This window comes from Megalobrama amblycephala, linkage group LG23, assembly GCF_018812025.1.
Source record: "Megalobrama amblycephala isolate DHTTF-2021 linkage group LG23, ASM1881202v1, whole genome shotgun sequence".
Taxonomy (NCBI): Eukaryota; Metazoa; Chordata; class Actinopteri; order Cypriniformes; family Xenocyprididae; genus Megalobrama; species Megalobrama amblycephala.
Genome location: NC_063066.1, coordinates 1194295 through 1221936, shown reverse-complemented (window position 1 = coordinate 1221936; position 27642 = coordinate 1194295). Strand labels below are relative to the sequence as shown.

Here is a 27642-nt window from a genome sequence, read left to right as displayed (position 1 = left end):
TTCAGTCAGATAGGCTGTGAAAAAACCCTCTGTTGATCATGTCTCAAGCTCATCATAATGTAAATCAAACATACAGAAAAAACAGCAATACTGTGAAATATTATTACAATTTAAAATAATGGTATTCAATTATTAAAATATAATGCATTTCTATGATACAAAGTGTCTGAACAGTTATGTTACCTCTATGGCATTTCATATAGGCTTTTAGCTTAAAAGCATGCACATTTGGAGAAATATTGATGGATTCTCATGTTTATGTCAATTTTCTATACAGAGGAGTATTTATTCATTATTTATTGTTGTCACTGTGAACGCTGGATACTGCACTTTTAGTCCACAAATGCCAATGCTAAAGAAGAATAGGCAATCCAGGAAATAACTAAACTAACAGAGGCCAGAGATCGCTAACTATGGCTATTCAAAACACTTTTCAAGACAATACACGATTGAGACGATGTATGCATGTATTGACTGAATTTGCGTCTGAATAGCGCTGGCTCCGTGGGCGTGGCCGCATTAGTGGATAATGAGCTGAATCACGGACTTCTGACATGGCTCTCTTTTCATACAGATTACATAAACAGAGAATATTTGTTTTCGATTTGACTTACACGATTTAAAACCTGACATTTCAACGTTTCTTTAGACACAAGTCTAATTTTTTTGTGATTAGTATTCACTAAGTTACAGTTCATTTTCTGAGAACTATTAGATTGGACTTCGTTCAGAGGGAGACGAGAGATCACGCATCATGTTAGTTTTCTTTATTTTACAAAAAGCACAACATTTTGTTTTTACTCTGAGTGTACACAATTAAAAGAAGATATTCCACAGATTAAAATGGTGTATAGCTCTTAATTGTATGTGCAACATTGACGGAGTATTTTGAGTCTCTTTCACACTGGTTAGAAAAAAAACGCGGTGATCACGCCGGCGTGACCACCGACCCGAGGGAGTTAAATAGACAGAAACTATCAATGAAATGAGGAACAGCTGAATGCAATCATGGCTGATAAGTCCGGGCAAAGGATGATGGGAACTGAAGTCTTTGATAGTGATAATAGTCCTGAGTGGAGTGCCCTCTGGTGGCTATCAAGGGCACTCCAGCTGATAATCATGACAAGTACATAAATGTATCAAATGATATAAAGAACATTATGATATAAAGTAGTCTACAATGTGAAATTCGCATGTTAAATTATTTTTTAAACCTACATTTTATGCACAGAATATATTTATTTTTGTAATTTTATTTTATTTTACATTAAGTAATCTAAGTGTCTGTCTGTTGTTAAAGCACAGATCTACAGTATATTGTGTTTGTTCTGTGGATGGAGTCTCTTCTCCTCTACAGACCAAATAAACATTTTTACCAGTTAACAGCATTTTGTACCTTCATTTGCTCTGGTCTAGAGAGTCTAATGCTTTTTGTTTAGAAATGATAATCTTTCACCACAATTACATTAGCATGGAAATAAAATGATAAATATACAGTTAAGAATAACTATTTTTATGTGAAAAGTTCACTTTATTGAAGCTATAAGATGCAGAGATTCTCCTGTTTAATATATTGATTTTTTATATTGAACATGTTCAAACAAATAGGTAAATAAATAGTAAAGTACAACAATAGGGCAATAAACATTAGTTGAACAGAATTAACATCACTTTAGTCCTGAGACTCAACTAGGAAGATGCAAGATCATATCAGAAGACAAAATTAAACAAGCATATGATAATTATGGTGAGTGGATGAGTGGAGTTTTCCTGTTTGACTGATTAAAACATGTAAATATCTTGAACTTGTGTTAACCACAGACATTATTTCAGGGATTTAACCAGAAACCCTCTGACTTTGGGCCGATGGAAGCAGAAGTGCTGAAATGTGAACTCCGTTGTGGGTTTGAGGACTCATTCCTGTATGGCAGCGTATCTCCATCAGTCCATGGAGTTGTCTGCCCACGCTGAAGCTCTGCGGTCTGGCTGTCACGTATTCCAGAAGGTCTGGAGCTCCAGGCGTCAGAGCTCTGTTGATCAACACAACACAGGAGGTAGAGAGCAGATTCCCTCTCTGTAAGGCCAGCAGGTCTTGAAGGTAAAGCTCAGGGTCATGATCCATTAGAACCAGATCCAGACCATCATTCCCAGTGTGAGAGGGTGAAGAAGAGATGGCCTCAGCCGAGGAGCATGTCAGCACCTGAAACTGAGCAAGAACATGCTGAGCTCGTTTACCATGATGAGTGTTTTAGCAGCAGCAATAATGAGTTATTTTAGTAAATAACTGAATTAAGGAAATGCACTACAGATCAAACTAATGATCAAAAATCCTGCTGGTTTTTGAAGCTGCCACTAGTATGATCTCCACCCCTCGATCTGCTGTCAGAGGATCCAGCTCTACAGACGGAGGGAGCAGACGGAGAATCCTGACAGAAGCATAGCCACAGTGTGTCCCCAACTCCAGAACCCTCAGCGGAGCTTCACGCGTCACAATCTCATCCAGAAACACTCCTACAGCGACAAGAGAACATGTTACTCCAGAGTAGAAGATTAGAGGAATATTATCTGTTCAAGAGCTTGATGAAATAAAGCATTAACAGACTCCAGTGCCTGACCTTTCTGAGGGCCGATGTTGGAGGAGGTGTGTGTGGTGGAGTAGAGGTCAAAGGTCAGCAGGACACTCTGAGCCTGTCCGTGGGTGCAGTTGGAGAAGACAGAGGCGTGAATGGAGCTGACACAGACCTTCCTGTGCGAAAGCTGCAGTATGCCAGAATACACCTGACGGCACAGGGCCGACAGCGGTGAGCGGAAAAGAGCCGTCATCACGGCCACAACCGGGAGCAGAGGAGCGGAGAACACCAGCAGAGACATCACTGACCATCAGTGACCTAACAGGAGCAGAGGAGCGGTCAGGACAAGATTAAGTTAAAGGATAGTTCATCCAAAATAATTATTTATCGATCTAAACCTTTCTTTCTGGAACCTCTCCAAGATTTGACTTGTTCAGAGGGGTTCGCCTCAACTCCTCACCCCTTTTGTTGAATAGTTATTTAAAAGGGATTAATATAGCTGATAAAATATTCTCATAAGTCAATTAGCTGATGACACAACGCTTTCTAAAAGATGATTTGCAGATCTCTATCACTGTTCATCATATCAAAGTTTTCTCTAAATCTTCTGGTCTAACTTTGAATTTTGATAAATGTGAACTGCTTCCTATAAAGTCTTGTTCTGCCTCATCCCTGTACAATATTCCTGTTAAGTCTCAAGTTTTTTGGGTGTAATTATTTGCAAAGACGACAATGTGTGAGATCAAACTTTAATCCTGTAATTGGCTAAGAAAGAGTTTAATTCCTGGCTCTAAAGAGACTTATCTCTCCTCACCTGTTGCACTTTTAAAAACTCAGTTGAAACTTTACACTCATTTATCTCTTTGACACAACCCTGTGAAACGGCAATAGATAATGTTTTCTTTTGTCCAGTCTTTCTCTCAGGAAAAGGAAGATTAGACACTCTTTCAGAAAGATATAATTACTGTCCCTGTTGTGATATCTCATGTGATATAACATCTGTTGTGAGTTGTTTACATGTGTATTTATATCCTTAATAAAAAATCCTCTCCCGTGCCTCATAGGATAGTAAAGTGTCCATACATACTTCAGAACGCTGTTAAACATTAACAGTCTTCAGATGAAATAGACAGATCTGATCAAAGATCGATTCGCACCACATGACAAACATCAATCATAAAGGATCAGGTGAGTGTCAACCTGAAAGTGTTTCAGAGACTTCTGGATTCTGTTCCTGCAGGACAAGACCGTCTGTACTGCTGAAGTAAGCTTAAATACTGACACCATTACAGTTATTTGAGGAATATGAACAGATTTCATATGAGTTCATGTGATTATGATTATGATTATTAACATGATATGTTCAGTTATAGCCTAACATAAGTTATAACTTATACCTGTTGTAAAAGTATAACAAATGTTCAAGAAACAGCCAGGAATTACTAAAACAATTTTATTAACATTAATTTTACAGAAATTAATAACAGCGGTCTCTCGTCACTGTCAGAATATTTGAGATGACCAATCAAATCAAAGTAGGTGGAGTTTATGTTGATAGAAGCTGTTAAGCGGGAATTCCAGCGACGCTTCGGTTAACGGTCATAAAGTGCGAGATAAGATGAGATAAACTAAACATTTCATATTTGACAGCTGTTTTAGGATAGAAATGTTAAACTACCAACAAAAATAACGAGGGATGCAAACTAATGAACTTTTGTCTAATTTCGCCATTTTTAATTGCCTATAATTTACCTGATTCATGTAATGTAATAATAACAAATCCATTTTCATCATATTAGGCATAAGATTAATAATGAATGTGCTTATATTGTGAATGAATTTATTAAATTGTTACCTAGCTTTCATCGTTAGCCTTCAGTAAATGAACTTGTCTAAGAAATGATTCATAAAACATAAATATCATGTTTACTTTCTTCACAGATGAAAATGAGTCTATCAGTCAAAGCTCAGCTTTAGGAGGGGAAGAGACAGAGCAAGAGAAGACTGAGAGAAAAAGAAAGTGATGAAGATGAGAGAACAGGTATAATAATCTACTGTCCACTGACATGCAGGGACAGATCTGGAAAATTATTTATAGGGTGTCAAAGTGTTACGTGAGGCTGTTGTAGAGACGAGACGTATATGGATTTCCACAAGATACAGGTATTTACCCACAGCAGGAGACTCCTAGGCGGATCCGCATTCAAGTCGCCAAACCCACGTGACTGTTACATTTGTTTTGGCACTGCCCAGGGGATCAGCTCTGCCTCCGGGCAGCGCCGTAAATTCTACTGTCAATCAGAGGACCGTGGACGCGCACATGCCTTTACTGTAACGGTTGTATCAACCAAACGGACCAGCCGCAGAGGTAAGGTTTTAATCACGGATGCAGCGCGGAGCCACGGCGGGTCCGCAATCCACCTTCGTTGCGGATCTGTCACTGCGTGCAAGTAGACGCCGATACGGGTCCGTTCGCGGATACGATCCGGAAGCCGCGATACCTCCGCAGCGGTTCTTTTGCTGTGTGGGTAATGAACGAAAGAGAATAACAAACAACCAAACACATTTAGATAACATTAAGATCAGACAGGGAGTGAAGGGAGTGAGTCCATTATAAAGAGAGTGCAGATGATGAAGTCCAGGTGCAGGTGATGAGTGATGATGGGCAGATGACGAGGAAGTGAGTGCAGGTGTGGAAACAGGAGCTCAAGGCTGGAGCTTGCTCGAGGAGAATAAAAGCGGGCTCGTGGAAGGCTGGTGAGGGGTCTGGAGATGGGATCCAAGACATCCCCTCAAAGTCAATCAACAGCCCCACGGGTACTGGAGTGGGTGTCTCAGACTCAGAGGCAAGTTTCGCTGGAAGCTCTGGTGAGGCAGTGGCCATTTTCTTGGGACACCTGGACTTCTTGGAGGACTTCTTTTTGGACAGCTTGGGCTGAGGGTTAGACATGGCCATAGGGGAATGCCCACTGGAGCAGTAGGTGGAGGAAATCGGCGGCTGGTGAACTGGCCAGGCCACCTGTGTTTCTGAGGGAGCCGGACGAGGAGAATACGATCGGTTTTGAACCTCTTCAATTTTGAACTCGGAACCATTAAGAAAGAGAATCAGATTAATAGACTTGACTAGGGAAAAGAGGCATTCAGTTTCAAAATACAGAATCGTATCCTCGTCCAGGCCCCTCAGAAAACACGTGTTCAAAATTGCATCTGGCCAGCTCACCTTTTAAGAAAGCTCGATGAATTCCTCCACATACTTCTCCAGCGGGTGGCCGTCCTGTCTGGCAGTCCAGAGGTGGTCCTCCACAGAGAGCTTGCATCCATGGTTCTTAGGGGGCACTGGAACGAGGAAGATACCCATTTTAAACTTTGTGGAAATCCAGTTGATTTTGGTCTGATCTTCTGTTATGCGAGGCTGTTGTAGAGACGAGACGTATATGGATTTCCACAAGATACAGGTATTTACCCACAGCAGGAGACTCCTAGGCGGATCCGCATTCAAGTCGCCAAACCCGCGTGACTGTTACATTTGTTTTGGCACCGCCCAGGGGATCAGCTCTGCCTCCGGGCAGTGCCGTAAATTCTACTGTCAATCAGAGGACCGTGGACGCGCACACGCCTTTACTGTAACGGTTGTATCAACCAAACGGACCCGCCACAGAGGTAAGGTTTTAATCGCGGATGCAGCGCGGAGCCACGGCCGCAATCCACCTTCGTTGCGGATCTGTCACTGCGCGCAAGTAGACGCCGATACGGGTCCGTTCGCGGATACGATCCGGAAGCCGCGATACCTCTGCAGCGGTTCTTTTGCTGTGTGGGTAATGAACGAAAGAGAATAACAAACAACCAAACACATTTAGATAACATTAAGATGAGACAGGGAGTGAAGGGAGTGAGTCCATTATAAAGAGAGTGCAGATGATGAAGTCCAGGTGCAGGTGATGAGTGATGATGGGCAGATGACGAGGAAGTGAGTGCAGGTGTGGAAACAGGAGCTCAAGGCTGGAGCTTGCTCGAGGAGAATAAAAGCGGGCTCGTGGAAGGCTGGTGAGGGGTCTGGAGATGGGATCCAAGACATCCCCTCAAAGTCAATCAACAGCCCCACGGGTACTGGAGTGGGTGTCTCAGACTCAAAGGCAAGCTTCGCTGGAAGCTCTGGTGAGGCAGTGGCCATTTTCTTGGGACACCTGGACTTCTTGGAGGACTTCTTTTTGGACAGCTTGGGCTGAGGGTTAGACATGGCCATAGGGGAATGCCCACTGGAGCAGTAGGTGGAGGAAATCGACAGCTGGTGAACTGGCCAGGTCACCTGTGTTTCTGGGGGAGCCGGACGAGGAGAATACGATCGGTTTTGAACCTCTTCAATTTCGAACTCGGAACCATTAAGAAAGAGAATCAGATTAATAGACTTGACTAGGGAAAAGAGGCATTCAGTTTCAAAATACCGAATCGTATCCTCGTCTAGACCCCTCAGAAAACATGTGTTCAAAATTGCATCTGGCCAGCTCACCTTTTAAGAAAGCTCGATGAATTCCTCCACATACTTCTCCAGTGGGCGGCCTTCCTGTCTGGCAGTCCAGAGGCGGTCCTCCACAGAGAGCTTGCGTCCATGGTTCTTAGGGGGCATGGGAATGAGGAAGATACCCATTTTAAACTTTGTGGAAATCCAGTCGATTTTGGTCTGATCTTCTGTTATGTGAGGCTGTTGTAGAGACGAGACGTATACAGATTTCCACAAGATACAGGTATTTAATGAACAAACACATTTAGATAACATTAAGATCAGACAGGGAGTGAAGGGAGTGAGTCCATTATAAAGGGAGTGCAGATGATGAAGTCCAGGTGCAGGTGATGAGTGATGATGGGGAGATGATGAGAAAGTGAGTGCAGGTGTGGAAACAGGAGGATCATGGGAAATGGAGTCCGGGAAACAAGGGAACTGTGACACAAAGGGGTGGCATGAGGTCTATGAGGGGTGGCAACACCAAAGCAAGCACCATGTTTAGTGTTTGGAGATTTATGGCCTGACATACACAACTGTGTTCACAAATATTGCATTACCAGAAAGTATTCATCTATACTGTTGAAAATTAAAAATAAAAAGATTTCAATATCCATCATGGCACCAAGTCAAGACACTATATGAAAAACATCAACAGATTCTGAATGAGGCTGAGCTTGTGTCACAAAAGGAGTTTTATTCATATTACACAGGCTACTTCAATGCTATAAATCACATGTTTAATGCAAGTTAAAGAGCAACAAAAACTTTTAAATTTCCACAGTTTTTCAAACAATTTTTGAGTTTGTGTCATTAACAGAGATGGGAATGTTTGTGTGTTCACCAGAACACCCCATCAACCACATCCTAGCAACTACATAGCAAGAGCCTAGCAACCACCCAGAATCTCCTAGCAACCACCTAGCAACACTTTAGCAACCACCCAGAACATCTAAATATTCTGGCCTAACACACCAAACTATTTACTTTTTTAAACAAGACTTTAAGTTAGCTTAATGACAATTAGCCAGCATAAATTTGTCTTTCAAACTTTTCAATCTAGTTATTGTTTTTCTTGATTGCTAACGCACAATTCATGAAACAGTTCAACATTTTCTCACAACTATAAACACAATCTCAACTTGCACAAACCTCAAACTTCCAGGTCCAAATAAAATGTTCTAGTCAAAAACCTATTCTCTTCTGACAAAATCAAACTTTGGCATCAGATGACACACAAAACTTAATAAATACACAGACTACTGCACTGCCCAGTGAACACTAGTGAGATCATATAACACTGTAACAAAAACATTATTGGGATTCAGGATTCATTTTGCAGCTCAATGTCTACTACACTATACAAAAATACATTTACAGATACTGTAAAATAAAGCAATGAACTTTTGGGGAAAAAAAAATTACTATTGTAAATTAATCTTGCAGTATGAAAAGCATAAGAAAACTATGTATATGAACTTGGTGTGCACCACAATACATATACTGCCTTATTCATATATATTCCCTTATCTTGAGTAGTTGTACTTTGTACTGTAATTATACTGTATGTGTAACTTAACTTTAAAACCCCGTAAATGATTCTTTCAGCTATCTCTCAGATTTCCACTGGAGTGTCATCAGTTTTGCTAACTTTGTCATTGTTAAACGTTTTGAGAAATATGTCTTTGCTTTGGGAACTGATGGTTTGGGAAACTGGGCCAACTGAATCACTTGTGTTAGCAATCGAGAAAAACAAAATACATTTAGATTCTTACCTAACTCTGCTATTATTTTCTGTGATCGGGATCTTCTTATTGATTTCATGTTATTGTTTCGTCAGATGGCAAAAAAAAACCTTTATCCGTGATGAAAGTGGAGCGGGGTGGTCAGAGAATCAGCTCCCAAAAAATTACGAAATGAATTCAGATATTCGGATAGGATTACATTTCTCAGAGGACTTCTGAGTTAGCCGGGAAGCAGTCATTTTCTGATTCATGAACAAATGGAAAAACAATTCGTAAGGGAACTTGGCTGCACTGTGTTTTTGTCTTTTTGAACTCAGAAAGAACCGGTTCATAAGAGTCATTTGTTAATGAAGCTGACTACACTGGGCACACTGCGTGCAACCAACATGCACAGTTTATTGAAAGATGTGTTTTCTTGACATTATTTTGCGTTACGCTGTCTTTTTTATGTCATCACATTGAAGCGCCGCTGCTGAAAAGCAGTACTTGAAACACTGCTAACATTTATATTTTATTCTGTGATAATTCTGTGATAAACCCCGGTAGATCCGCCCCTGCTGACATGGTTTTAAAGCTATTAGTATTCAATATTTGTCACAGTTCCCTTGGCTCCCAGACTCCATTTCCCATGATCCTCCTGTTTCCACACCTGCACTCACTTCCTCGTCATCTCCCCATCATCACTCATCACCTGCACCTGGACTTCATCATCTGCACTCCCTTTATAATGGACTCACTCCCTGTCTGATCTTGATGTTGTTAGTTTGTATGTGTGTAATGTGTTTATCTCCTGCGAAATACCCTGTTTGTGGATTTCCATATACGTCTCATCTCTTCAGCACCAGCACACGTAACAATATTTTGGCTTTCAAATGTCTTGAAGTGCACATAGATCAGAGAACTCCAGCTTTCTTGGGCGAGTATATGTCCCTCAATCACTCCTAACTGGCCCTCAGTGATTGTCAATTTCCCATCAAATGTATTCTGTTTTCTGTTTCATGTTTTCTGCTCATATTTTCATTTTTTGTATGCTTGTGCTGTTTTTTCTGCTCTACTCTCTTCCATGGTAGAAAAGTGAAGTTGCCAATGTCCCGATATAGCACTGACATCTGCTGATTTGGGACCCGAGTCTGCGCAGTAGTGAGCAGGAAATGGAGCTGCGCACTATCAAGGCCCCGCCCACACTCCCGCAGAATCGTTTCGTACAGTTTACTGCAGAACAAATCATTATGTCGGTGTGAAATAAACAGTTATGGAAATGTTGAAATTAAAGTTAAAATCTGAAAATCCAGAAAAAAGTCTCAGTGACTACTTTGCTCAGAGACGCTGTCAATCACAGCTGTCAATCATGACGTCACACCCCCGTTTTTATAGCATCAAATAACTTACTAAAACCAAACTTATTTAAAAAACGAACACTTGAACATCACCATGACAAAAATTACATAAGAGAAAACATCTTTGGAAAGAAAAAAATATATATATAGCAATCCTATACTGAGCAATCCAGACACTTTGCAATGTGTAGTTAGCAGCATGAAAAACATATACAGAAAGTGAGCAAAGATCTGTGCCATTATAATCACTGAAGCTGTCAATCACAACGCAATAGCTGAAAAAAATCCCGTTATAATCATGAAGTTGTCTATGCTGTGCACAGTGTGCAGTGAATCTCTTATTGACATCGGGCCTCATTCATGAAACTTTCGTAAATATACAAGCAAATTCTGAATAATTTGCAAGTAAAATGGACCTTCACGAAAACTCTCCTCCGGATTCACAAACACTTCGTATACAGCGGATTCGGTAGTTGAACATGTATATTAATGAATTCCAAACATTCGTAAACTGGGCGCTCGTGCACGCTCATTCATAATTAGCATAATCCCCGCACATGATGAGTCACAACTACGCAAGTTACGTGTCCAGGAGCGCTGTGGAATCTTCTGGACTTCCTTCTCAGGTTTGGCTCCAGTATATTGCATGAATTCAAAAGAGACTAATTGGCCATATGACTAGCAATAATATTCAATTATCATGTGCCACCAAAGCTTTGCCAGCTAAAAATGCCTGGTGCTCTTCTGAAAATGGCCAGCTGGTGGCACTTTAAAGTGCTTTGCAAGCACAGCGTTTTTCCAGCTGAGATACTTTGGTTGCTATGATACAGAATATTAATGGCATTTTGAAGAATATTACTGAATATAAAACTGCAGTAACCAGAGACGAGTGCTGCTTATTACTCAAAGTTGAACAGTTAAAAATAAATAAATGAATGAAGACGGCAAATCAACTGAAATATTATGGTACATAGTGCGTCAAAATGCAGTGTCATCAGTTTGCTTAAATTAGATCACAGAACGTTCAAATGTTTTACACCATTTACACGTGATAGGAAGCAGGTGTACATTTCTTTCGTACTAACATTTTGAAAATACGAACAATTTTGTAAATCTGAAAATTTACATCAGAACGGCTTGAGAATGGAACAAGCAGAACTTTGATCAAAATGGTGGAGCTTTTTTCAGCACGTGTTGAGCGGATTCTGACTAAAACACATCTGATTGGTCATTGCATTCATTTTTTGTTGTTGATCATTAGAAAGCATCAGGATTTTTTTGTGAACTATTGTTGAAAATGTTACAAAGAACATCCACTGTGGCTGTTTCTCACCAAAACCAATGGAAAATTGAATGACAGTTTATGGTCACTTTGAAGACATAAACTCATATTAACAATATTAATATTTAGCATAGTAGTAACTCAACATTCATCATGAGTTGTTATTTTTCCTCATCATTTCTCCCTCTGAAGTATCCTGATATTAATCTCAGTCACTCATTGTCATGTCCAGGTCATGCTGAGCATCTGATGGTCTTCAGCGACACAGAGACACCAGAGCTGAGCTGTTTTCAGTGTCAGTTTATCTGCAGTAATGTCAGAGGAGCGAGGAAAGGACTCTCTCTCTAAGATGAGTCTCTCAGAGAAACAGAGGTAAGACTGCGTCTGTTTTCACACAATCATTTTAAACTCTACTGGAGTTTCAGGTTTGTCCTGTAAAGAACAGCCTGATCAACAAGGAGTGTTTTCTCTCACCGTTGACATGTCTAATGCTGTGCAAAACAATTCACAACTTCCTATGAATGTTTCTAGATTACTGCAGGTTAAAAATGTCTTGAAATTAGTATATAAGAAATTGTGAAATTAAGAAGGTTTTTATGTATTTCTCAGCCTCATTTACTGCACACCATTCAATTATATACAGTATTACAGATACTAGATGAGAGTTTTGTTTTAGGGCCGATGGGAGTGGCAAGTTTTGCGCGTGATCTACTGCTGATGCACAAATTAAAGTTTTAAATTAATTTAAATACTCTCCTCCCATAAATTTTGCATCTGAAAGGGAAACTCCTACAAATGCATATGCAATAAGGTCAGCTGCAAAAACGCATTTTCAGCACTAATTTTGCACTGCGTGTCTTTAGTAAATCCCGACAGTAGTTTTTTAATGGCAAAAGAGGATGCTGTTAGTAAATCTGGCCCTTAGTATTTTACCTATGTTAGTCTGTTTTCCTCTTTATTGAACTCAGTCTGGAGCATCTTTACAGTAATATAATAACAAGGAGGCATAAATTCACCATGGAAAATAGATCTTACAACCCAAACATGAATATGTCCTTTCATTCATCTTCCGTCATAGATGGACAAAAGTGTGTCTATACTGCATTTAATATGCATCATTAAACCCTTTCAATTGAGACTGAAGTATCTCCTGTAGTAAAGTGTTTTATCTTTCTGCTCTTTGTGTCATTAGTGAAAGATCAGACTCAGATGTGTTCAGCTTTGTGCATCTAAAGAGTTTCTGGTCAAAAGGTGAAGGACCGAAATTCAGTGAGAGAAAACCATCAACTAACAAAAGGTATTTCATTTGTTTCTTGTAATACCTGTTTAATTTTGGTGTGTCATCAGCTACTGAAAAGCATTTCATGTGTTTTGTGTTACAGCATTGCATTAACTAATATAATTGTGATGGAAGGTAAATAAAACAATAATTCAGAGAACACAGTGTCTGTTATTCTGCTTTCCTCTTTATTGAACTCAGTCTGGAGCATCTTTCCATTAATACAATAACAAAGAGGCATAAATTCAACATGGAAAATAGATCTTACAACCCAAACATGAAACATGTTGTTTTGCAGTGTATATTTTGATCTTAACACCTATAACCTTATTATTTATTATTCTCAGGTTAGGTGAAGTAAGTCAAGTCTGGCCTAAATCATAAGCATTTTAAATTGCCTAAAATTTGGTCAGAAGATTCCTCTGTGGTACGTTCTTGTTCAAAGTCTTAAAATACTATAAATCAAGCCACATTAGGCAGCTTTTGTAATCAGTTAAACTTGGGGTTTCTTGGGGTTTCTTGTCCTTAGCTCTGATCTTCTAGGCATCGGGGGTACTGACGTATCAGTATCTGAAGAGTCAGTAAACTCATCAGTCTTTTATACTAGTGTTGTTTATCACAGACGTTAGGTTATCTTCTTGATTGACGTAAGTTGTAACTAGGGGTGTCGCAATATACCGGTATTGACGATAACCGTGATATTCAAAGCATGAAATATCGATATCTTATTAATTTTGGGGTGTGACAATACACCGGTATTGGAGATAACCACAATATTAAAAATGAATAGGATGCTTATGGTGTCATAACATGTAAATACTCCAGTGCCAGTACCTGGCTGAGCTCTCAGGTGGCAGTATTACACCTTAATGCTGACATCTGTCAAACAAGAAGACGCAGCGCGCGCACAGCTATTCCGAGAAGAGAGTGAGAGGCTCTGTCCACACCCAAAAAAAGTAAAGTAAGTTCAACAGTATGGGTGTTTTTCGGCTTCTTAGACAGCCCAATCTGCAGAATTTACCTAGCTACAGTCAGTGCATAGGGTACAACACCACCAACCTTTTTACCCACCTCTGTGTCCATCACCCTGCAGATTACACCATTTTACAGAGAGTAAATTGCCATTATTTTACTAGTCATGGAATGGAAAATGTTATATTAACCTGTTAACAATGATTGTCTTAAACTTATTGTTAAATGAACAATGTGAGTTACATTTTAGACACAGTATTGTTAATATTGTTTTTTTCCTTTATTTCACCAACAAAAATTTCAAAATTATGAACAGCAGAACAGAGCCCCCGTGCAACAGAAATGTTTTCGTCATACTGACTGAATCCACGTTTAGAACGAATGAATCCGTGCTTCGTTCGAATCAGTCATTTGAAGAAATCGGTTGACTCACTCACTCACTCATTAAAGTGACTTCTCTGTGTCCTTGAGCACACACACATAGAACCGCACACACTTCTGTGTGCTAGCAGTCTAGTTTTGCTCCTTCTCATGGACAGGCACACACACACATAACTAACAATAACTGTACATCTCTGGCCATATAGAATAAGGCATTTCTTATAAACAAACAAAAATAAATAACTATAATATTGTAAGCAATGCCTAATATTTAATACATTGGCCAAATGTGTAGCAACATGCATCTAAAATCTAAAACAAAGGAGGCAAGTCAAGTCAAGTCAAGTCACCTTTATTTATATAGCGCTTTTTACAATGCAGATTGTGTCAAAGCAGCTTTAGAGTGATAACTGGTATATAATTTTGGCTGCACAGCAGCTCTTAAAGAAAACGGTGTCAAGGCAGGCAGATCAAAGCACTGTTGAATATCAAATGTCAAGTGTCCGCAACTAAGCAAGCCAAAAGTGACAGCGGCAAGGAACCCAAACTCCAACAGGTGACATCAGGTGGTAAACAGGTGTTAAAATGATGAAAAAAAACCTTGGGAGAAACCAGGCTTAGTCGGGGGGCCAGTTCTCCTCTGGCGAACAGTGCTTTGTTACGATTCAGGTTGCTATCATAAGTCTGATAGGATCGCAACAATCAAAGTATTTATTCCAGTATAATCCAGTTGAGGATCGTATTCATCACGCCGGTATGGACGGTCTGTTGAGGAACTGTGCTACTGGCTGTCGTGTTGATGAGGCCTTCACAATGGATGATCTAGTCGACTCGATCTCTGCTGATACTTCAGGGCTGCGTTGTGGTCGTGTCAAGGGCCCGGATCCGGTTGACTATAGTAAACCTCGGGATAAACAGAAAGACTAATATTAGCGTAGATGCCATTCTTCTTCTGATGTAGCGAGTACATCTGGTGTTATAGGAAGTGTTCCCGGTTCCAGCTGACCTAATTTATGCAGCCTAATAATCCTTTAACGGATTTGAAAATATAAATTATAATGTGTTATGTGTATGCCAGGTTAAAGAGATGTGTTTTTAGTCTAAATTTAAACTGACAGAGTGTGTCTGCTTCCCGAACAATGCTAGGAAGATTGTTCCAGAGTTTGGGTGCCAAATAGGAGAAGGATCTACCGCCTGCGGTTGATTTTGATATTCTAGGTATTATCAGCTAGCCTGAATTCTGAGATCGCAATAAACGTGAAGGACTATAATGCATTAAGAGCTCGCTTAGGTACTGGGGAGCTAAACCATTTAGTGCTTTGTAAGTAATTAACAAGATTTTAAAATCTATACGATGTTTAACAGGAAGCCAATGCAGTGACGACAGAACTGGGCTAATATGGTCATACTTCCTAGTTCTAGTAAGAACTCTAGCTGCTGCATTTTGTACGAGCTGTAGTTTATTTATCAAGCGGGAGGAACAACCACCCAGTAGAACGCATGAACTAACTGTTCTGCATTCTTCATTGAGAGCATATGTCGTAGTTTAGATATATTTTTAAGATGGAAGAATGCGGTTTTGCAGATGCTAGTAACATGGCCTTCAAATGAAAGATTGGTATCAAAGAGCACACCCAGGTTCCTAGCTGACGACGAAGACTTAACAGAGCAGCCATCAAGTGTTAGACAGTATTCTAGGTTATTACGTGAAGAAGTTTTTGGTCCAAAAATTAGAATCTCTGTTTTTTTCTGAATTTAGTAGTAGGAAATTACTGATCATCCAATTTTTTATATCAGCTATACATTCTGTTAATTTTGTGAATTGGTAAGTTTTGTCAGGGCGTGAAGAAATATAGAGCTGAGTATCATCAGCGTAACAGTGAAAACTAACGCCATGCTTCCTAATGATATCTCCCAAGGGTAGCATGTACAGAGTGAAAAGCAACGGTCCTAGTACTGAGCCTTGCGGTACTCCATATTTAACTTGTGATCGATATGACATCTCTTCATTTACTACTACAAACTGATAACGTCAGATAAGTATGATTTGAACCATGCCAATGCAATTCCACTAATGCCAACATAATTTTCAAGTCTATTTAAAAGAATATTGTAATCAATAGTGTCAAATGCAGCACTAAGATCCAGTAACACTAATAGAGAGATACAACCATGATCTGATTATAAGAGCAAATCATTAGTAACTCTAATGAGAGCAGTCTCAGTACTATGGTATGGTCTAAATCCTGACTGGAAATCCTCACAGATACTATTTCTTTCTAAAAAGGAACAGAGTTGTGATGAAACTGCCTTTTCTAGTATCTTTGACAGAAAAGTGGTTTTGCTGTGGTTTTGTTTTCTTCCAGCTGCGCTCCATTTTTCTGGCTGCTACCTTTAGGGCCCGAGTGTGCTCATTGTACCACGGCGTTGGATTAATTTCCTTAATCTTTTTTAAACGCAAAGGAGCAACTGAGTCTAATGTGCTGGAAAGGACAGAGGCAATAGTTTCTGTTGCAACATCGAGGTCTTCTAAGCTGTGAGAGGCAGGGTAATTTTATTTCCTTGATATAATACAACAATGTCCTTCCATCCATCTTCAGTCATAGATGGACAAAAGTGAGGCTGTACTGCATTTAATTACTATTTGCAACATTAAATCCCTTCGAATGAGAATATACGAGTATCTCCTGTAGTAAAATTTTTTATCTTCCTGCTCTTTGTGTCATTAGTGAAAGATCAGACTCACATGTGTCCAGCTCTGTGTCTGTGAAGAGTGACTGTTCAAAAGGTGAAGCACCAAACTTCAGTGAGAGAAAACCATCAACTAACAAAAGGTATTTCATGTGTTTTTGGAATACCTGTTTAATTTTGGTGTGCCATCGGCTACTGAAATGCATTTCATGTGTTTTGTGTTACAGCATTGCATTAGCTAAGATAATTGTGATGGAAATTAAATAAAACAATAATTCAGAGAACACAGTGTCTGTTAGTCTGCTTTCCTCTTTATTGAACTCAGTCTGGAGCATCTTTACAGTAATATAATAACAAGGAGGCATAAATTCACCATGGAAAATAGATCTTACAACTAAGAATGGGAGAAAAAATTGATTCTTAGATGCATCGTGATGTGGATGCGGATGATTCTGAATCAATTCACAAATGTCAAAAATCGATTTTCTAAATGTTAACTGATAAAGTAATGTTGATGGAAGGTAAAAGGCAGAACTCTGAAGCACGAAAGTGGAGCACCCGGACAATCTGTGGCCTGCACATAACTCTGCTTGTCCATTGCCATGGAGCCAGTGGAACAGTGTGAGTGTTTTCAGTTCATTTATAGAAGTTGAGCTTCAGCTCAGCTTCCATAGGAATGAACTGAAAACTTTCGCTCCATGCCAGTGGATATGCATCATAAGCGACCCATGATGGCTGAGCATGAAATGTGTAGCAACATGCATATGAAATCTAAAACAAAAAGGCAGGGTAATTCTTTCCTTGATATAATACAACAATGTCCTTCCATCCATCTTCAGTCATAAATGGACAAAGGTGTGGCTATACTACATTTACATAGAATTTGCATCATTAAACCCTTTCAAATTAGACTGTAGTATCTCCTGTAGTAAAGTGTTTTATCTTTCTGCTCTTTATGTCATTAGTGTAAGATCAGACTCAGATGTGTCCAGCTCTGTGTCTGTGAAGAGTGACTGTTCAAAAGGTGAAGCACCAAACTTCAGTGAGAGAAAACCATCAACTAACAAAAGGTATTTCATGTGTTTCTTATTGACACACATAGACTGTGTGAATAGACTAAATATTTTCACATAAACTGAATATTTAGACATAGACTGAATATATTCAGAAAATATTTATTATGAAACTTTATCATTCAAATATAATTTCAATTTACAATCAGCAGTGCTATAAAAACCTAAAGGGAGCATCAGCAAAAAGATTGAAATGATTTGATTTTAATTATAATTCTGTTTCTTGTACTACCCATTTATTTTAGTGTGCTGACATAACTGCTGCACAACATATTAAAATAACTATTTTTAATGCAGAATTCACTATATATTTATACTTGAATATATCCTACACTTTAACAGCATAAACTTTAAATAGCTCATGTTTTCTTCTCTGTTAAAAACAATAATAATATTTGATCTGAAAATGCAGTATTTTATTTTATTGGCTAAAAGGGTTCAATGGAAGACATCAGACATTCAGACTCACAGGAAACATGAGAGTTTCAAAGACAATCTCCTAGGGATCTTCCAGGTAGGAAAACACATTTTTGATAAATGTTTTAATATATTTAAAACAAACAAATAGGTTACTTGCACAAATACTAGAATAGAAACTTTAAGATCCATAAATAATAATCAAAATGTAAGAGTAAATTTGTTGTTTTTGTGTGTTAAAAATTACAGCAAATTAAAATTTTTGTTTTTAACTGGTTTCTTTTACAAATATGTTTAATATGTAAATAAATAGTTTTTATCAACTATGGATGTGGATCTGGTTAAATTGTGTTGTTCTGTGTATTATTTTTTCTTGCTTTGTTTGTAGGATCTTGAGAGCAAAATAATCACATTTCTGAAGAATGAACTAGAAAAGTTTAAGAAAATATTACTGAAAGAAAACACTCAATACTTTGTGAATGACTTTAATGAGAATAGATGCAGTACCAAAGCAGCAGCTCTTGATCTCACACTACATTACCTGAGAGAGATGAAGCAAGATGAAGCTGCTGATGCTCTAGAAGGTCAGAGACTCATGATCATCTGTCAGATTGACACTTATAAATGTAGGAGTGAAAATTAAGACTAAAACTATCTATTTCCTGTTCCTGTGTTTAGATGAGCTGCTCTTCATTCATCAGCTCAAATGTGGCCTAAAGAAGAAGTATCAATGTGTGTTTGAAGGAATTGCGAAGCAAGGTGACTCCACACTTCTGAATAACATCTACACAGATCTCTATATCACTCAGGGTGGCAGTGAACAGGTCAATACTGAACATGAGGTCAGACAGATTGAAGTTGCTTCCAGGCGTCATGAATCTCAAGAGATACAGGTTAAATGCACACAATTGTTTGAAGCTCCTGAACAAGGCAAAGAGATCCGAACTGTTCTGACAAAAGGAGTCGCTGGCATCGGAAAATCAGTCTCTGTGCAAAAGTTTGTTCTGGACTGGGCTGAAGGAAAAGAAAATCAAGATATCAGATTCATATTTCCTCTTCCATTCAGAGAGATGAACTTAATGGAGAAAGAAACACTAAGTTTGATGGACCTTATAACTCAGTTTTTCCCAGAGACAAAAGGACTGAACCTTACAAGAAGGAATCAATTCAAAGTCCTGTTCATCCTTGATGGATTGGACGAATGTCGGCTTCCTCTGAAGTTTGATTGTAATGAGACGTGGCGTGATGTATCATCACCAGCCTCTCTGGATGTTCTCCTAACGAACCTCATGAAGGGAAATCTGCTTCTTTCTGCTCTCATCTGGATCACCACCAGACCAGCAGCTGCCAGTAAGATTCCTCCTGACTGTATCGACCGGCTGACAGAGATACGAGGATTCAATGATGCTCAAAAGGAAGAGTACTTCAAGAAAAGATTCACGGATCAGAATCAGGCCAACACAATCATTGATCATGTTAAAAAATCAAAGAGTCTCTTTATCATGTGCCACATCCCAGTCTTCTGCTGGATTTCAGCCACTGTTCTCCAGAACATTCTGGAGGAGAAAGGAAATAATGATGTGAAAATCAATCAGGCTGATGAGATCTCTAAAACACAGCAGAAATCAAACACTGAAGAAACTCCCAAGACTCTGACACAAATGTACACACACTTTCTCCGCTTTCAGATGCAGCAGAGCCGCCAAAAGTATGATGGAGAATTCACACCAGATGTTTCTTGGGATAAAGACGCCATCCTTTCACTGGGGAAACTGGCATTTCATCAGCTGGACAGAAACAACGTGATCTTCTATGACACAGACCTGGAAGCCTGTGGTATTGACGTCTATAAGGCATCAGTGTACTCAGGCATGTGTACCCAGATCTTTAAGGAAGAAACAGGGATCATTCTTGGTACCATGTACTGCTTTGTTCACTTGAGCATTCAAGAGTTTATTGCAGCCCTTTATGCACATCTGTTTCTAGACATCAGCAAGACAAGAGTGTTTGATCATGAGTCTACAGAACAGAAAAACAAAAATGAACCCATGATTGATTTTCTCAAGACTGCAGTGGACAAGGCGCTCAAGAGTGACAGTGGACACCTGGACCTTTTCCTTCGCTTCCTCCTCGGTCTGTCACTCCAGTCCAATCGACGACTCTTACGAGGTCTGTTATCACAGCAAGATGACAATGTCCAGAGCAACAAGAGAATAGTTCAGTACATCAAGCAGAAATTAGAAGGTAATCTGCCTGCAGAGAGATCCATCAATCTGTTCTACTGTCTGAATGAACTGAATGACCAAACTCTGGTGAAGGAGATTCAGACCCACCTTAGCAAAGGAAGTCTCTCATCTGGTGACCTTTCACCTGCCCAGTGGTCTGCTTTGGTCTTTGTGTTGTTGACATCAGAGGAAGAGCTGGAGGAGTTTGATCTTCAGAAATTCAAGCAATCAGACGAGTGTCTCATTAGATTATCGGCAGTCATCAAAACCTCCAGAAGAGCTCTGTAAGTCCATTAATGTTTAGTCATGTTTTTGTCTCATCCAGGGTGTAATAGACTATTTAAAATACATATATTATCAGTTGTTACACTATATCTCCCAATAAAATGTTATTTTAAAAGCTTAATTTCATAATAGCTTTAGTTCTGTAGTTTTAATTTTGGGGGGCAAAACAATCTATTGCAATACATAGATCAGTGGTTCCCAACCTTTTCCAACTTGCGGCCCACACATCCAAACACGTGTTATTGTGCTGGTACATTAAGGACTGCCATGGACCGTTGACTCCTAAAGTTTTCAGATACTCTTCATATTATGTGTGGTGTTAGTTCGCAGCAGTGACAAATTGTTTTTTTCACTAAGTTTAAATATACCTTTTTAACTTTTTAAAGCCATATATTCACTTATTATTAACTTCTTGTTTATTTAACTGTTGTATAAAATCAATATCACATTTGTAATCAAGCTGATATTTGGAGAAAACACAGCACTTTTCATGTTGGTTAACTGTATTAAATTATATAGATATAAAAGACATACAGGGGCATTTTTATCTTGAATTTTGGGGGCATTCTAAACTAATTTTTATAGACTAGATCATGCAGTGAAAATATGCACTCTAAATTCATATGCGCACTCGTCTAACCGACTAGACTACATCACGTAGTGAATATGTGCACTCTATGGGTGTGTTTTTGTTTAGTTTTTGTAAAGTGATGGACATACTCGATAATTTAATATTGTTAAAACAACAGTTAGATACCATTGTTCGTAGATGATTTAGGCCCATGTTGCTCACCCCTACGATGCAGCACTGGCCCAATCGGGCATGTGACAGTTCTGTCAACCGTCCCGAGTGTCATCTCCAAGCTGACCCAGGGACATCGAGCAGTCCTTATTGTCGATATATATGTATATACATGCTATTTATATAAAAAATTAAAAAATAATGGAAAATATATTTTATATTTGTATATATAAAAAAAAATTTCATCTAATTCTGTGATTGTAATTTATTTATCTTGTAGGTTGAATAATTGTAACTTAACAGACAAAAGCTGTTCAGCTCTGGTTACAGTTCTGGGATCAGATACTAATCTGAAAGAGCTGAATATGAATAATAATAATCTGCAGGATTCAGGAGTGAAGCAGCTCTGCACTGGACTGACAAATATAAAGTGCAAATTGGAGATATTGAGGTAAGTTGTGTTACAACAGAAGATATTTTTTAGATATTTTTTACCTTTAAAAATATTTAAATCATGACGACTCTCTGACTAGGTTTTAGCATGTTATTGAATATGGCAATGGGAAATTTGTGTCAATGCCCAGCCTAGGCATATGACAGTGATATTTTCATGTTGTGATAATGGCTGAAGCTTTTTTATCATGGTCTACGGCATTATCACAATACTGAAATAAGTTGCAAAAAAAGTTGTCATATTATACCAGGTTTAAGAACTCCTTTTCTTATAACAAAAATAACTCTTTAAAGAACATTTAAATACAATAACGCAATACACAAAAAATACAACAGATACAACTACAATAAGGTCTCATTATTTAACGTTAGTTAATGCATTAACTAGGATTAAGAGTGAGCAATAGCTACATTTGTTACAGAAGGTATTATTTTTTGTTAATGTTAGTTAAAAAAAAATACAACTGATCATTGTTAGTTTTAGCTCAGGCCCATTAAATAATAGTTACATCTTTTGATTTTAGTAATGTTATTAAACAATAACCAAGGAATTAACATTAACTAAGATTAATAAATTATGTATAAGTATTTTTCATTGTCAGAATGCTAACTAATAAGTGTTACTGAACAATAACAAATAATCAGAACATTTTCAATCAGTCCATCTTAAAATATAAAAATGTTTAAGTTTGAAAATAAATAACCTATTAAGTCTTTAAGTATTAAGTATTTGGTGCTGTGATGAACAACATTGAGATTAAAACAAACTGAATGTCAGTATTACAAACAGAATGTGTATTATTAAAATTGGAATAATTCGTAATAAATAATTGTTCACTGTATTTTGAAGTGCCCACGATAACAATATAGTGCATATTCATTATCATGATGTATCGTATTACTGAATATTGGCTAGTGATGGGCGGGATGGGGATATATATATATATATATATGTATATATATATATATATATGTATATATATATATATATATATATATATATATATATATATATATATATATAATGTTAAAGTAACTTGATAAAGTAAAGAAGTTCAGTGTGAAACAGTCAATAACACACTCTTAGAATATAAATATATTACGTATGTGGAACAGGCTACCACCAATTACGTAGTTAAATTTTACAAAATACAGCTGTGACGCAGCTCTCCGTGTATGCGCTTCGGATGAGTACACACAAATCTCCTCACAGCGCGCGCGAGTTCTCTTTTGCGTCATACGGTTGAATGTTTAAATGAGCAAGGTTTAAATGAGTTTAGTTTAAACACAGATAGCAACGTGAGATGTTCAGGTCTCACCTGCGCACCTGGGTGATGGCAGCCTAAATGACTGCTCATATTTGTTTATAGTGATTACGGTAGTTTGCTCCGCATCTGAGTTTCTATAACCAAACCAGTTCCAAATTGTGGAGGCAGCTCCTCGCTTAACAACAAGCTCTTCCTCAGCCTCACGTCTGCCTTCCGCCATACTTGTTTTCACTCCGCACTTGAACAGTGAATCGGTCGCGCACAAAACTATGTCATCAACTAGACTTATTGTTATTATCGCGAGGAGACACATTTTTATCGTGAGGAGAATTTTCAACGGTATATCGCAAACGATAAGATATCGCCCATCCCTAATATTGGCACATCTCTAGCCCAGCCCTAGTGTCAATATTTTTTTTTTACTTGAAGCAAATGTTGTTTTACCATTTGTTTATTTATTTTTTGTCAGAATGCACCAAAGCGCTTAGTTTGCATGTTAAAATCACAAAATTTTCTCATGGGGGACGATGCCCCTAGACCCCCCTACAACTATTTAGTTTGTCACATTTTTCACCTCTTCTGAGTTTGCAGGTCTAGCTGAGGGAGGTGGAGGGTTTCAGAGGAAGTTAGCGCACTGCAGGACTAGCTTACAGCTAACAATGAACCAGACTATTTAAATGTTGAGCATGCAATCTTATTGGCTGAAGGTCAGCAGAGGCCAATCAGGCTTGTACCATGATGTGATTACATGTAAAGGACAAATGTCTTAAAGCTATGAATATAATTAAAGTGTTGGTCAAAACTAAATGAGGAGCAGAGTACACTGTCCTTTTGTGACTTTTGTTACGACCCCTGAAATGGTCTAGGGGTACAGGGGTATAACATTAAAAATTGACATTAAAAAGAAACACATATAAACAATGTGTGGGACAAAGAACCACAAAGCCAAAAGAATAATGCAATTATTTATTGAGCGTGAATACAAAGTAAAGGTATAAAGGTATAATGGTAAGCGTAAACAGACAAGAATAGTGGAAAATATATATAGTATTTACAGAAACAAACATACAAGAGACAGGGAGGAGGGGAAGAAGGGACGCGGGTGATGCCAAAGAAAAGAAAATAAGGCAAGGCAAGGCAATTTTATTTGTATAGCACATTTCATACACAATGGTAATTCAAAATGCTTTACATAAAGAAGAAGAATAAAAATAGAACATAAGAAATAGAAATAACAGTAAAAACAGCGAATTTTGCTATCTGGATGGATGAGCTAGGAAGTCTTAGGGAGTTTTTGTTGTTGTTGTTGTTGTTGTTGTTGTCCGTCAGAGTGGATCTAAATGGATCTATCCATCAGAGCAGATCAGAATGGATCTTCCTCACACAACAGGACTGCTACCTGTTAAGGCACTTCAAACTGATAAACAAAGTTTCAATCTCCCCTTTTGCCAAGACACCTCAAACTGCGCCACACAGCCCTAATCCCCCTTCCGGAGATATCTTATCTATGCAACGCAGTTCAAATTTCCCCTTTGGAAAGTGTCCTGACTGTAATCCAGAGATATCTTAACCATGCACCACAGCTCAAATTTCCCCATGGTTTGTCCAAATTTACCAAATTTTAACCTAATCACAAATGCTTTCTTCCTAATTCTCCCAGCTCTTTCAACCAGACAGCAATATTTAAGATGCATTAAAAGTCAGAATAACAAGATGATACATAAAAGATATAAAATACATTAAAAATGAAATAAAAACAGGAAAAGGAATTAAAAGAATAAATAGATAATACATATAAAATAAAAAATGCAAACAGTTCGGACATGGCACAGTGCTCAATCAGAAAATGCATAGATAAAAGATGTGTTTTGAGTCTGGATTTTAATGTGGCTACTGTTGGAGCACACCTGATCTCTTCTGGAAGCTGGTTCCAGCTGCGGCTGGCGTAACAGCTAAAAGCAGACTCTCCCTGCTTTGAGTGAACCCTTGGTATTTCTAAGTGACTTGATCCTGATGATCTGAGTGATCTGTTAGGTTTATATTCTATGAGCATATCTGCAATGTATTGAGGTCCTAGGCCATTGAGTGATTTCTAAACAAGTAACAGTACTTTAAAATCAATTCTAAATGCAACTGGAAGCCAGTGCAAGGACCTGACGACTGGTGTGATGTGTTCATGTTTTCTGGTTCTGCTCAGAATCCTGGCAGCAGCATTCTGTACGAGCTGCAGCTGTCTTATGGTCAAACCAGTCTAACTTATAAATATCCCCTAAGACTAACTACCAAAAGAAAATGTGAAAAAGAAAAGTCTTCAGCGTCTGAGATGCCCTAACTAACCTACACTGCCTAGCCAAAATCCAAAAGTACATGGGGTGGCACTCGCCCTCAGCTCTCTGCTTCTTCCCGGCCTGGTAACATAAATATCATTGACAGATGTTATATAAAAGGGAAAAGAAACGAATATATTGAACAAAGGCGAACATATACACAAAGCAAGCAACACAAACAAAACGGATACAAAGATTAAAGCAGATGGCAGCAAAATAACTGTAAAGAAACAATCAACAACATGGGGGCTTGTGGGTGGTCTGACATGCTCTTTTATTTGCGGTGGTCTGAACCAATGACCGGCGTCTAAGAAAGTGAAAGTGACAGGGAAAAGCAGAGAGAGGGAAAAACAAATACACACAGAGCACAAGGACGTAACACTTTATCTAGTATTGATCCGATCCCTATTTGGACTATCCCTTTTTCTATATCCTAATTATTATTAACATGTAATCATTAATCTGCTAACAGTGATTGTAAATTAAATTACCTAAATTATTACATTGTTAGCTAACTGCATGATTATATATGAACATTTCTGAAATTATTAGACAGTCACCTCCGATTGTCAGATTACTCTAAATTGTAATGTTGACATGCATTCTCTGTAAAGCTGCTTTGAAACGATATCTATTGTGAAAAGCACTATACAAATAATTGTGAATTGAAATGAATACTGGAGCATAATTTATGATTCTGCCTGGAAATAATATAAACGGATGCATCATCAGGGATTACAGCTTGCCTTGGGGGCTTTTGTGGATGTTTTTTGCATTGTTGGAAGCTTGCCACTTCATTTCTGTCTGTGTGTGTTCTGCGTTGTTTTTTTATTTTGAGGATGAATTTTGTCCATTTTCTAAGCGGGGTCTCTGAAAATTACATTATGGATATTATTATTGAAAAACATACTTTTTTGGTCAAAGTCAAGTCAAGTCAAATTTATTTATATAGCGCTTTTACAATTGGTAATTGTTTCAAAGCAGCTTTACATATTAGAAGCACAGAAAAAAGGGAAGTGGTTAAAAATAAGCTGTACAAACAAGCGTGGTAATATGTAACATATACAAGATGGTGCTACATTAAGCCAATGTCGGCTGACTCCCAGGGGTGGAAAAAACCCCCTAGGAGAAAAACCCAGCGTGCTAACACTGGGAAAAAAGTCCTAGGAGGGAAAAAACCCCTTGGAAGATATATATAATATATGTAAATGGATATGGAGATCAAAATCTAAATTATACATTTTATTATAGAGATTAAAAATAGATTATATATAAATATATGTAAGCGGATACGGGGATTAAAAATCAGAATTATAGATGCAGCCAGAACTGGATCTGTAGGCCCATTGTCTCCTGGGCTACATTGTAGGCAGGTCCAGACACAGGTTCTCCATCTGATCTGGATACGGCCTGGATCCAGCACCCGGCAAACCTCAGGATAAGCAGAGAGACAGATATTAGCGTAGATGCCATTCTTATTCTGATGTACAGGTATATCTAGTGTTATAGGAAATGTTCTCGGTTCCGGCCGACCTAATTATTGCAGCGTAACAATCCTTTAACGGATTTGAAAAATGTTAATTTATTGATAATGTGTTATGTGTATGCAAGAGCAAAGAGATGTATTTTTAGTCTAGATTTAAACTGACAGAGTGTGTCTGCTTCCCGAACAATGCTAGGAAGATTGTTCCAGAGTTTAGGTGCTAAATAGGAAAAGGATCTGCCGCCTTCAGTTGATTTTGATATTCTGGGTATTATCAACTGGCCTGAATTCTGAGATCGCAATAAACGTGAAGGACTATAATGCATTAAGAGCTCGCTTAGGTACTGGGGAGCTAAACCATTTAAAGCTTTATAAGTAAGTAGCAAGATTTTAAAATCTATACGATGTTTAATAGGGAGCCAATGTAATGTTGACAGAACTGGGCTAATATGGTCATACTTTCTGGTTCTAGTAAGAACTCTAGCTGCCGCATTTTGGACCAACTGTAGTCTGTTTAAAAGCCGAGCAGAACAACCACCCAGTAGAGCGTTACAATAATCTAGTCTTGAGGTCATGAATGCATGAACCAACTGTTCCGCATTTGTCATTGAGAG

At 38.4% G+C, this 27642-nt stretch overlaps 2 protein-coding genes across 2 annotated transcripts in view; one reads left to right on the top strand and one right to left on the bottom strand.

Annotated features, from left to right (window-relative positions):
* Positions 1-1757: 1757 nt before the first annotated feature.
* LOC125258711 (transmembrane O-methyltransferase homolog) lies at positions 1758-3006 on the bottom strand. The gene is made up of 3 exons (XM_048175700.1): positions 2616-3006; positions 2337-2511; positions 1758-2213 (listed from the first exon to the last, which is right to left on the bottom strand). Exons 1-3 carry the CDS (start codon positions 2869-2871, stop codon positions 1838-1840), a joined length of 807 nt encoding a protein of 268 aa, XP_048031657.1. The 5' UTR covers positions 2872-3006; the 3' UTR covers positions 1758-1837.
* Positions 3007-3769: 763 nt separating this feature from the next.
* The window catches only part of LOC125258707 (NLR family CARD domain-containing protein 3-like), a 47626-nt gene continuing 23753 nt past the window's right edge, over positions 3770-27642 (top strand). The window contains exons 1-9 of the mRNA XM_048175695.1: positions 3770-3834; positions 11665-11804; positions 12625-12729; positions 16794-16898; positions 17721-17825; positions 18264-18342; positions 18634-18829; positions 18924-20754; positions 21778-21948. Coding sequence (XP_048031652.1) covers positions 11746-11804; positions 12625-12729; positions 16794-16898; positions 17721-17825; positions 18264-18342; positions 18634-18829; positions 18924-20754; positions 21778-21948 — 2651 coding nt within the window. The 5' untranslated portion in view covers positions 3770-3834; positions 11665-11745. The remainder of the gene's footprint in view (positions 3835-11664; positions 11805-12624; positions 12730-16793; positions 16899-17720; positions 17826-18263; positions 18343-18633; positions 18830-18923; positions 20755-21777; positions 21949-27642) is intronic.

Excerpts from the sequence above, each read along its gene's own strand:
- LOC125258711 (XM_048175700.1), bottom strand. The coding sequence starts at position 2,871 with ATGTCTCTGCTGGTGTTCTCCGCTCCTCTGCTCCCGGTTGTGGCCGTG. Across the intron at positions 2,512-2,615 it reads CAACATCGGCCCTCAGAAAG|GAGTGTTTCTGGATGAGATT; the intron begins GTCAGGCACTGG and ends TTGTCGCTGTAG. Across the intron at positions 2,214-2,336 it reads CTAGTGGCAGCTTCAAAAAC|TGCTCAGTTTCAGGTGCTGA; the intron begins CAGCAGGATTTT and ends TCAGCATGTTCT.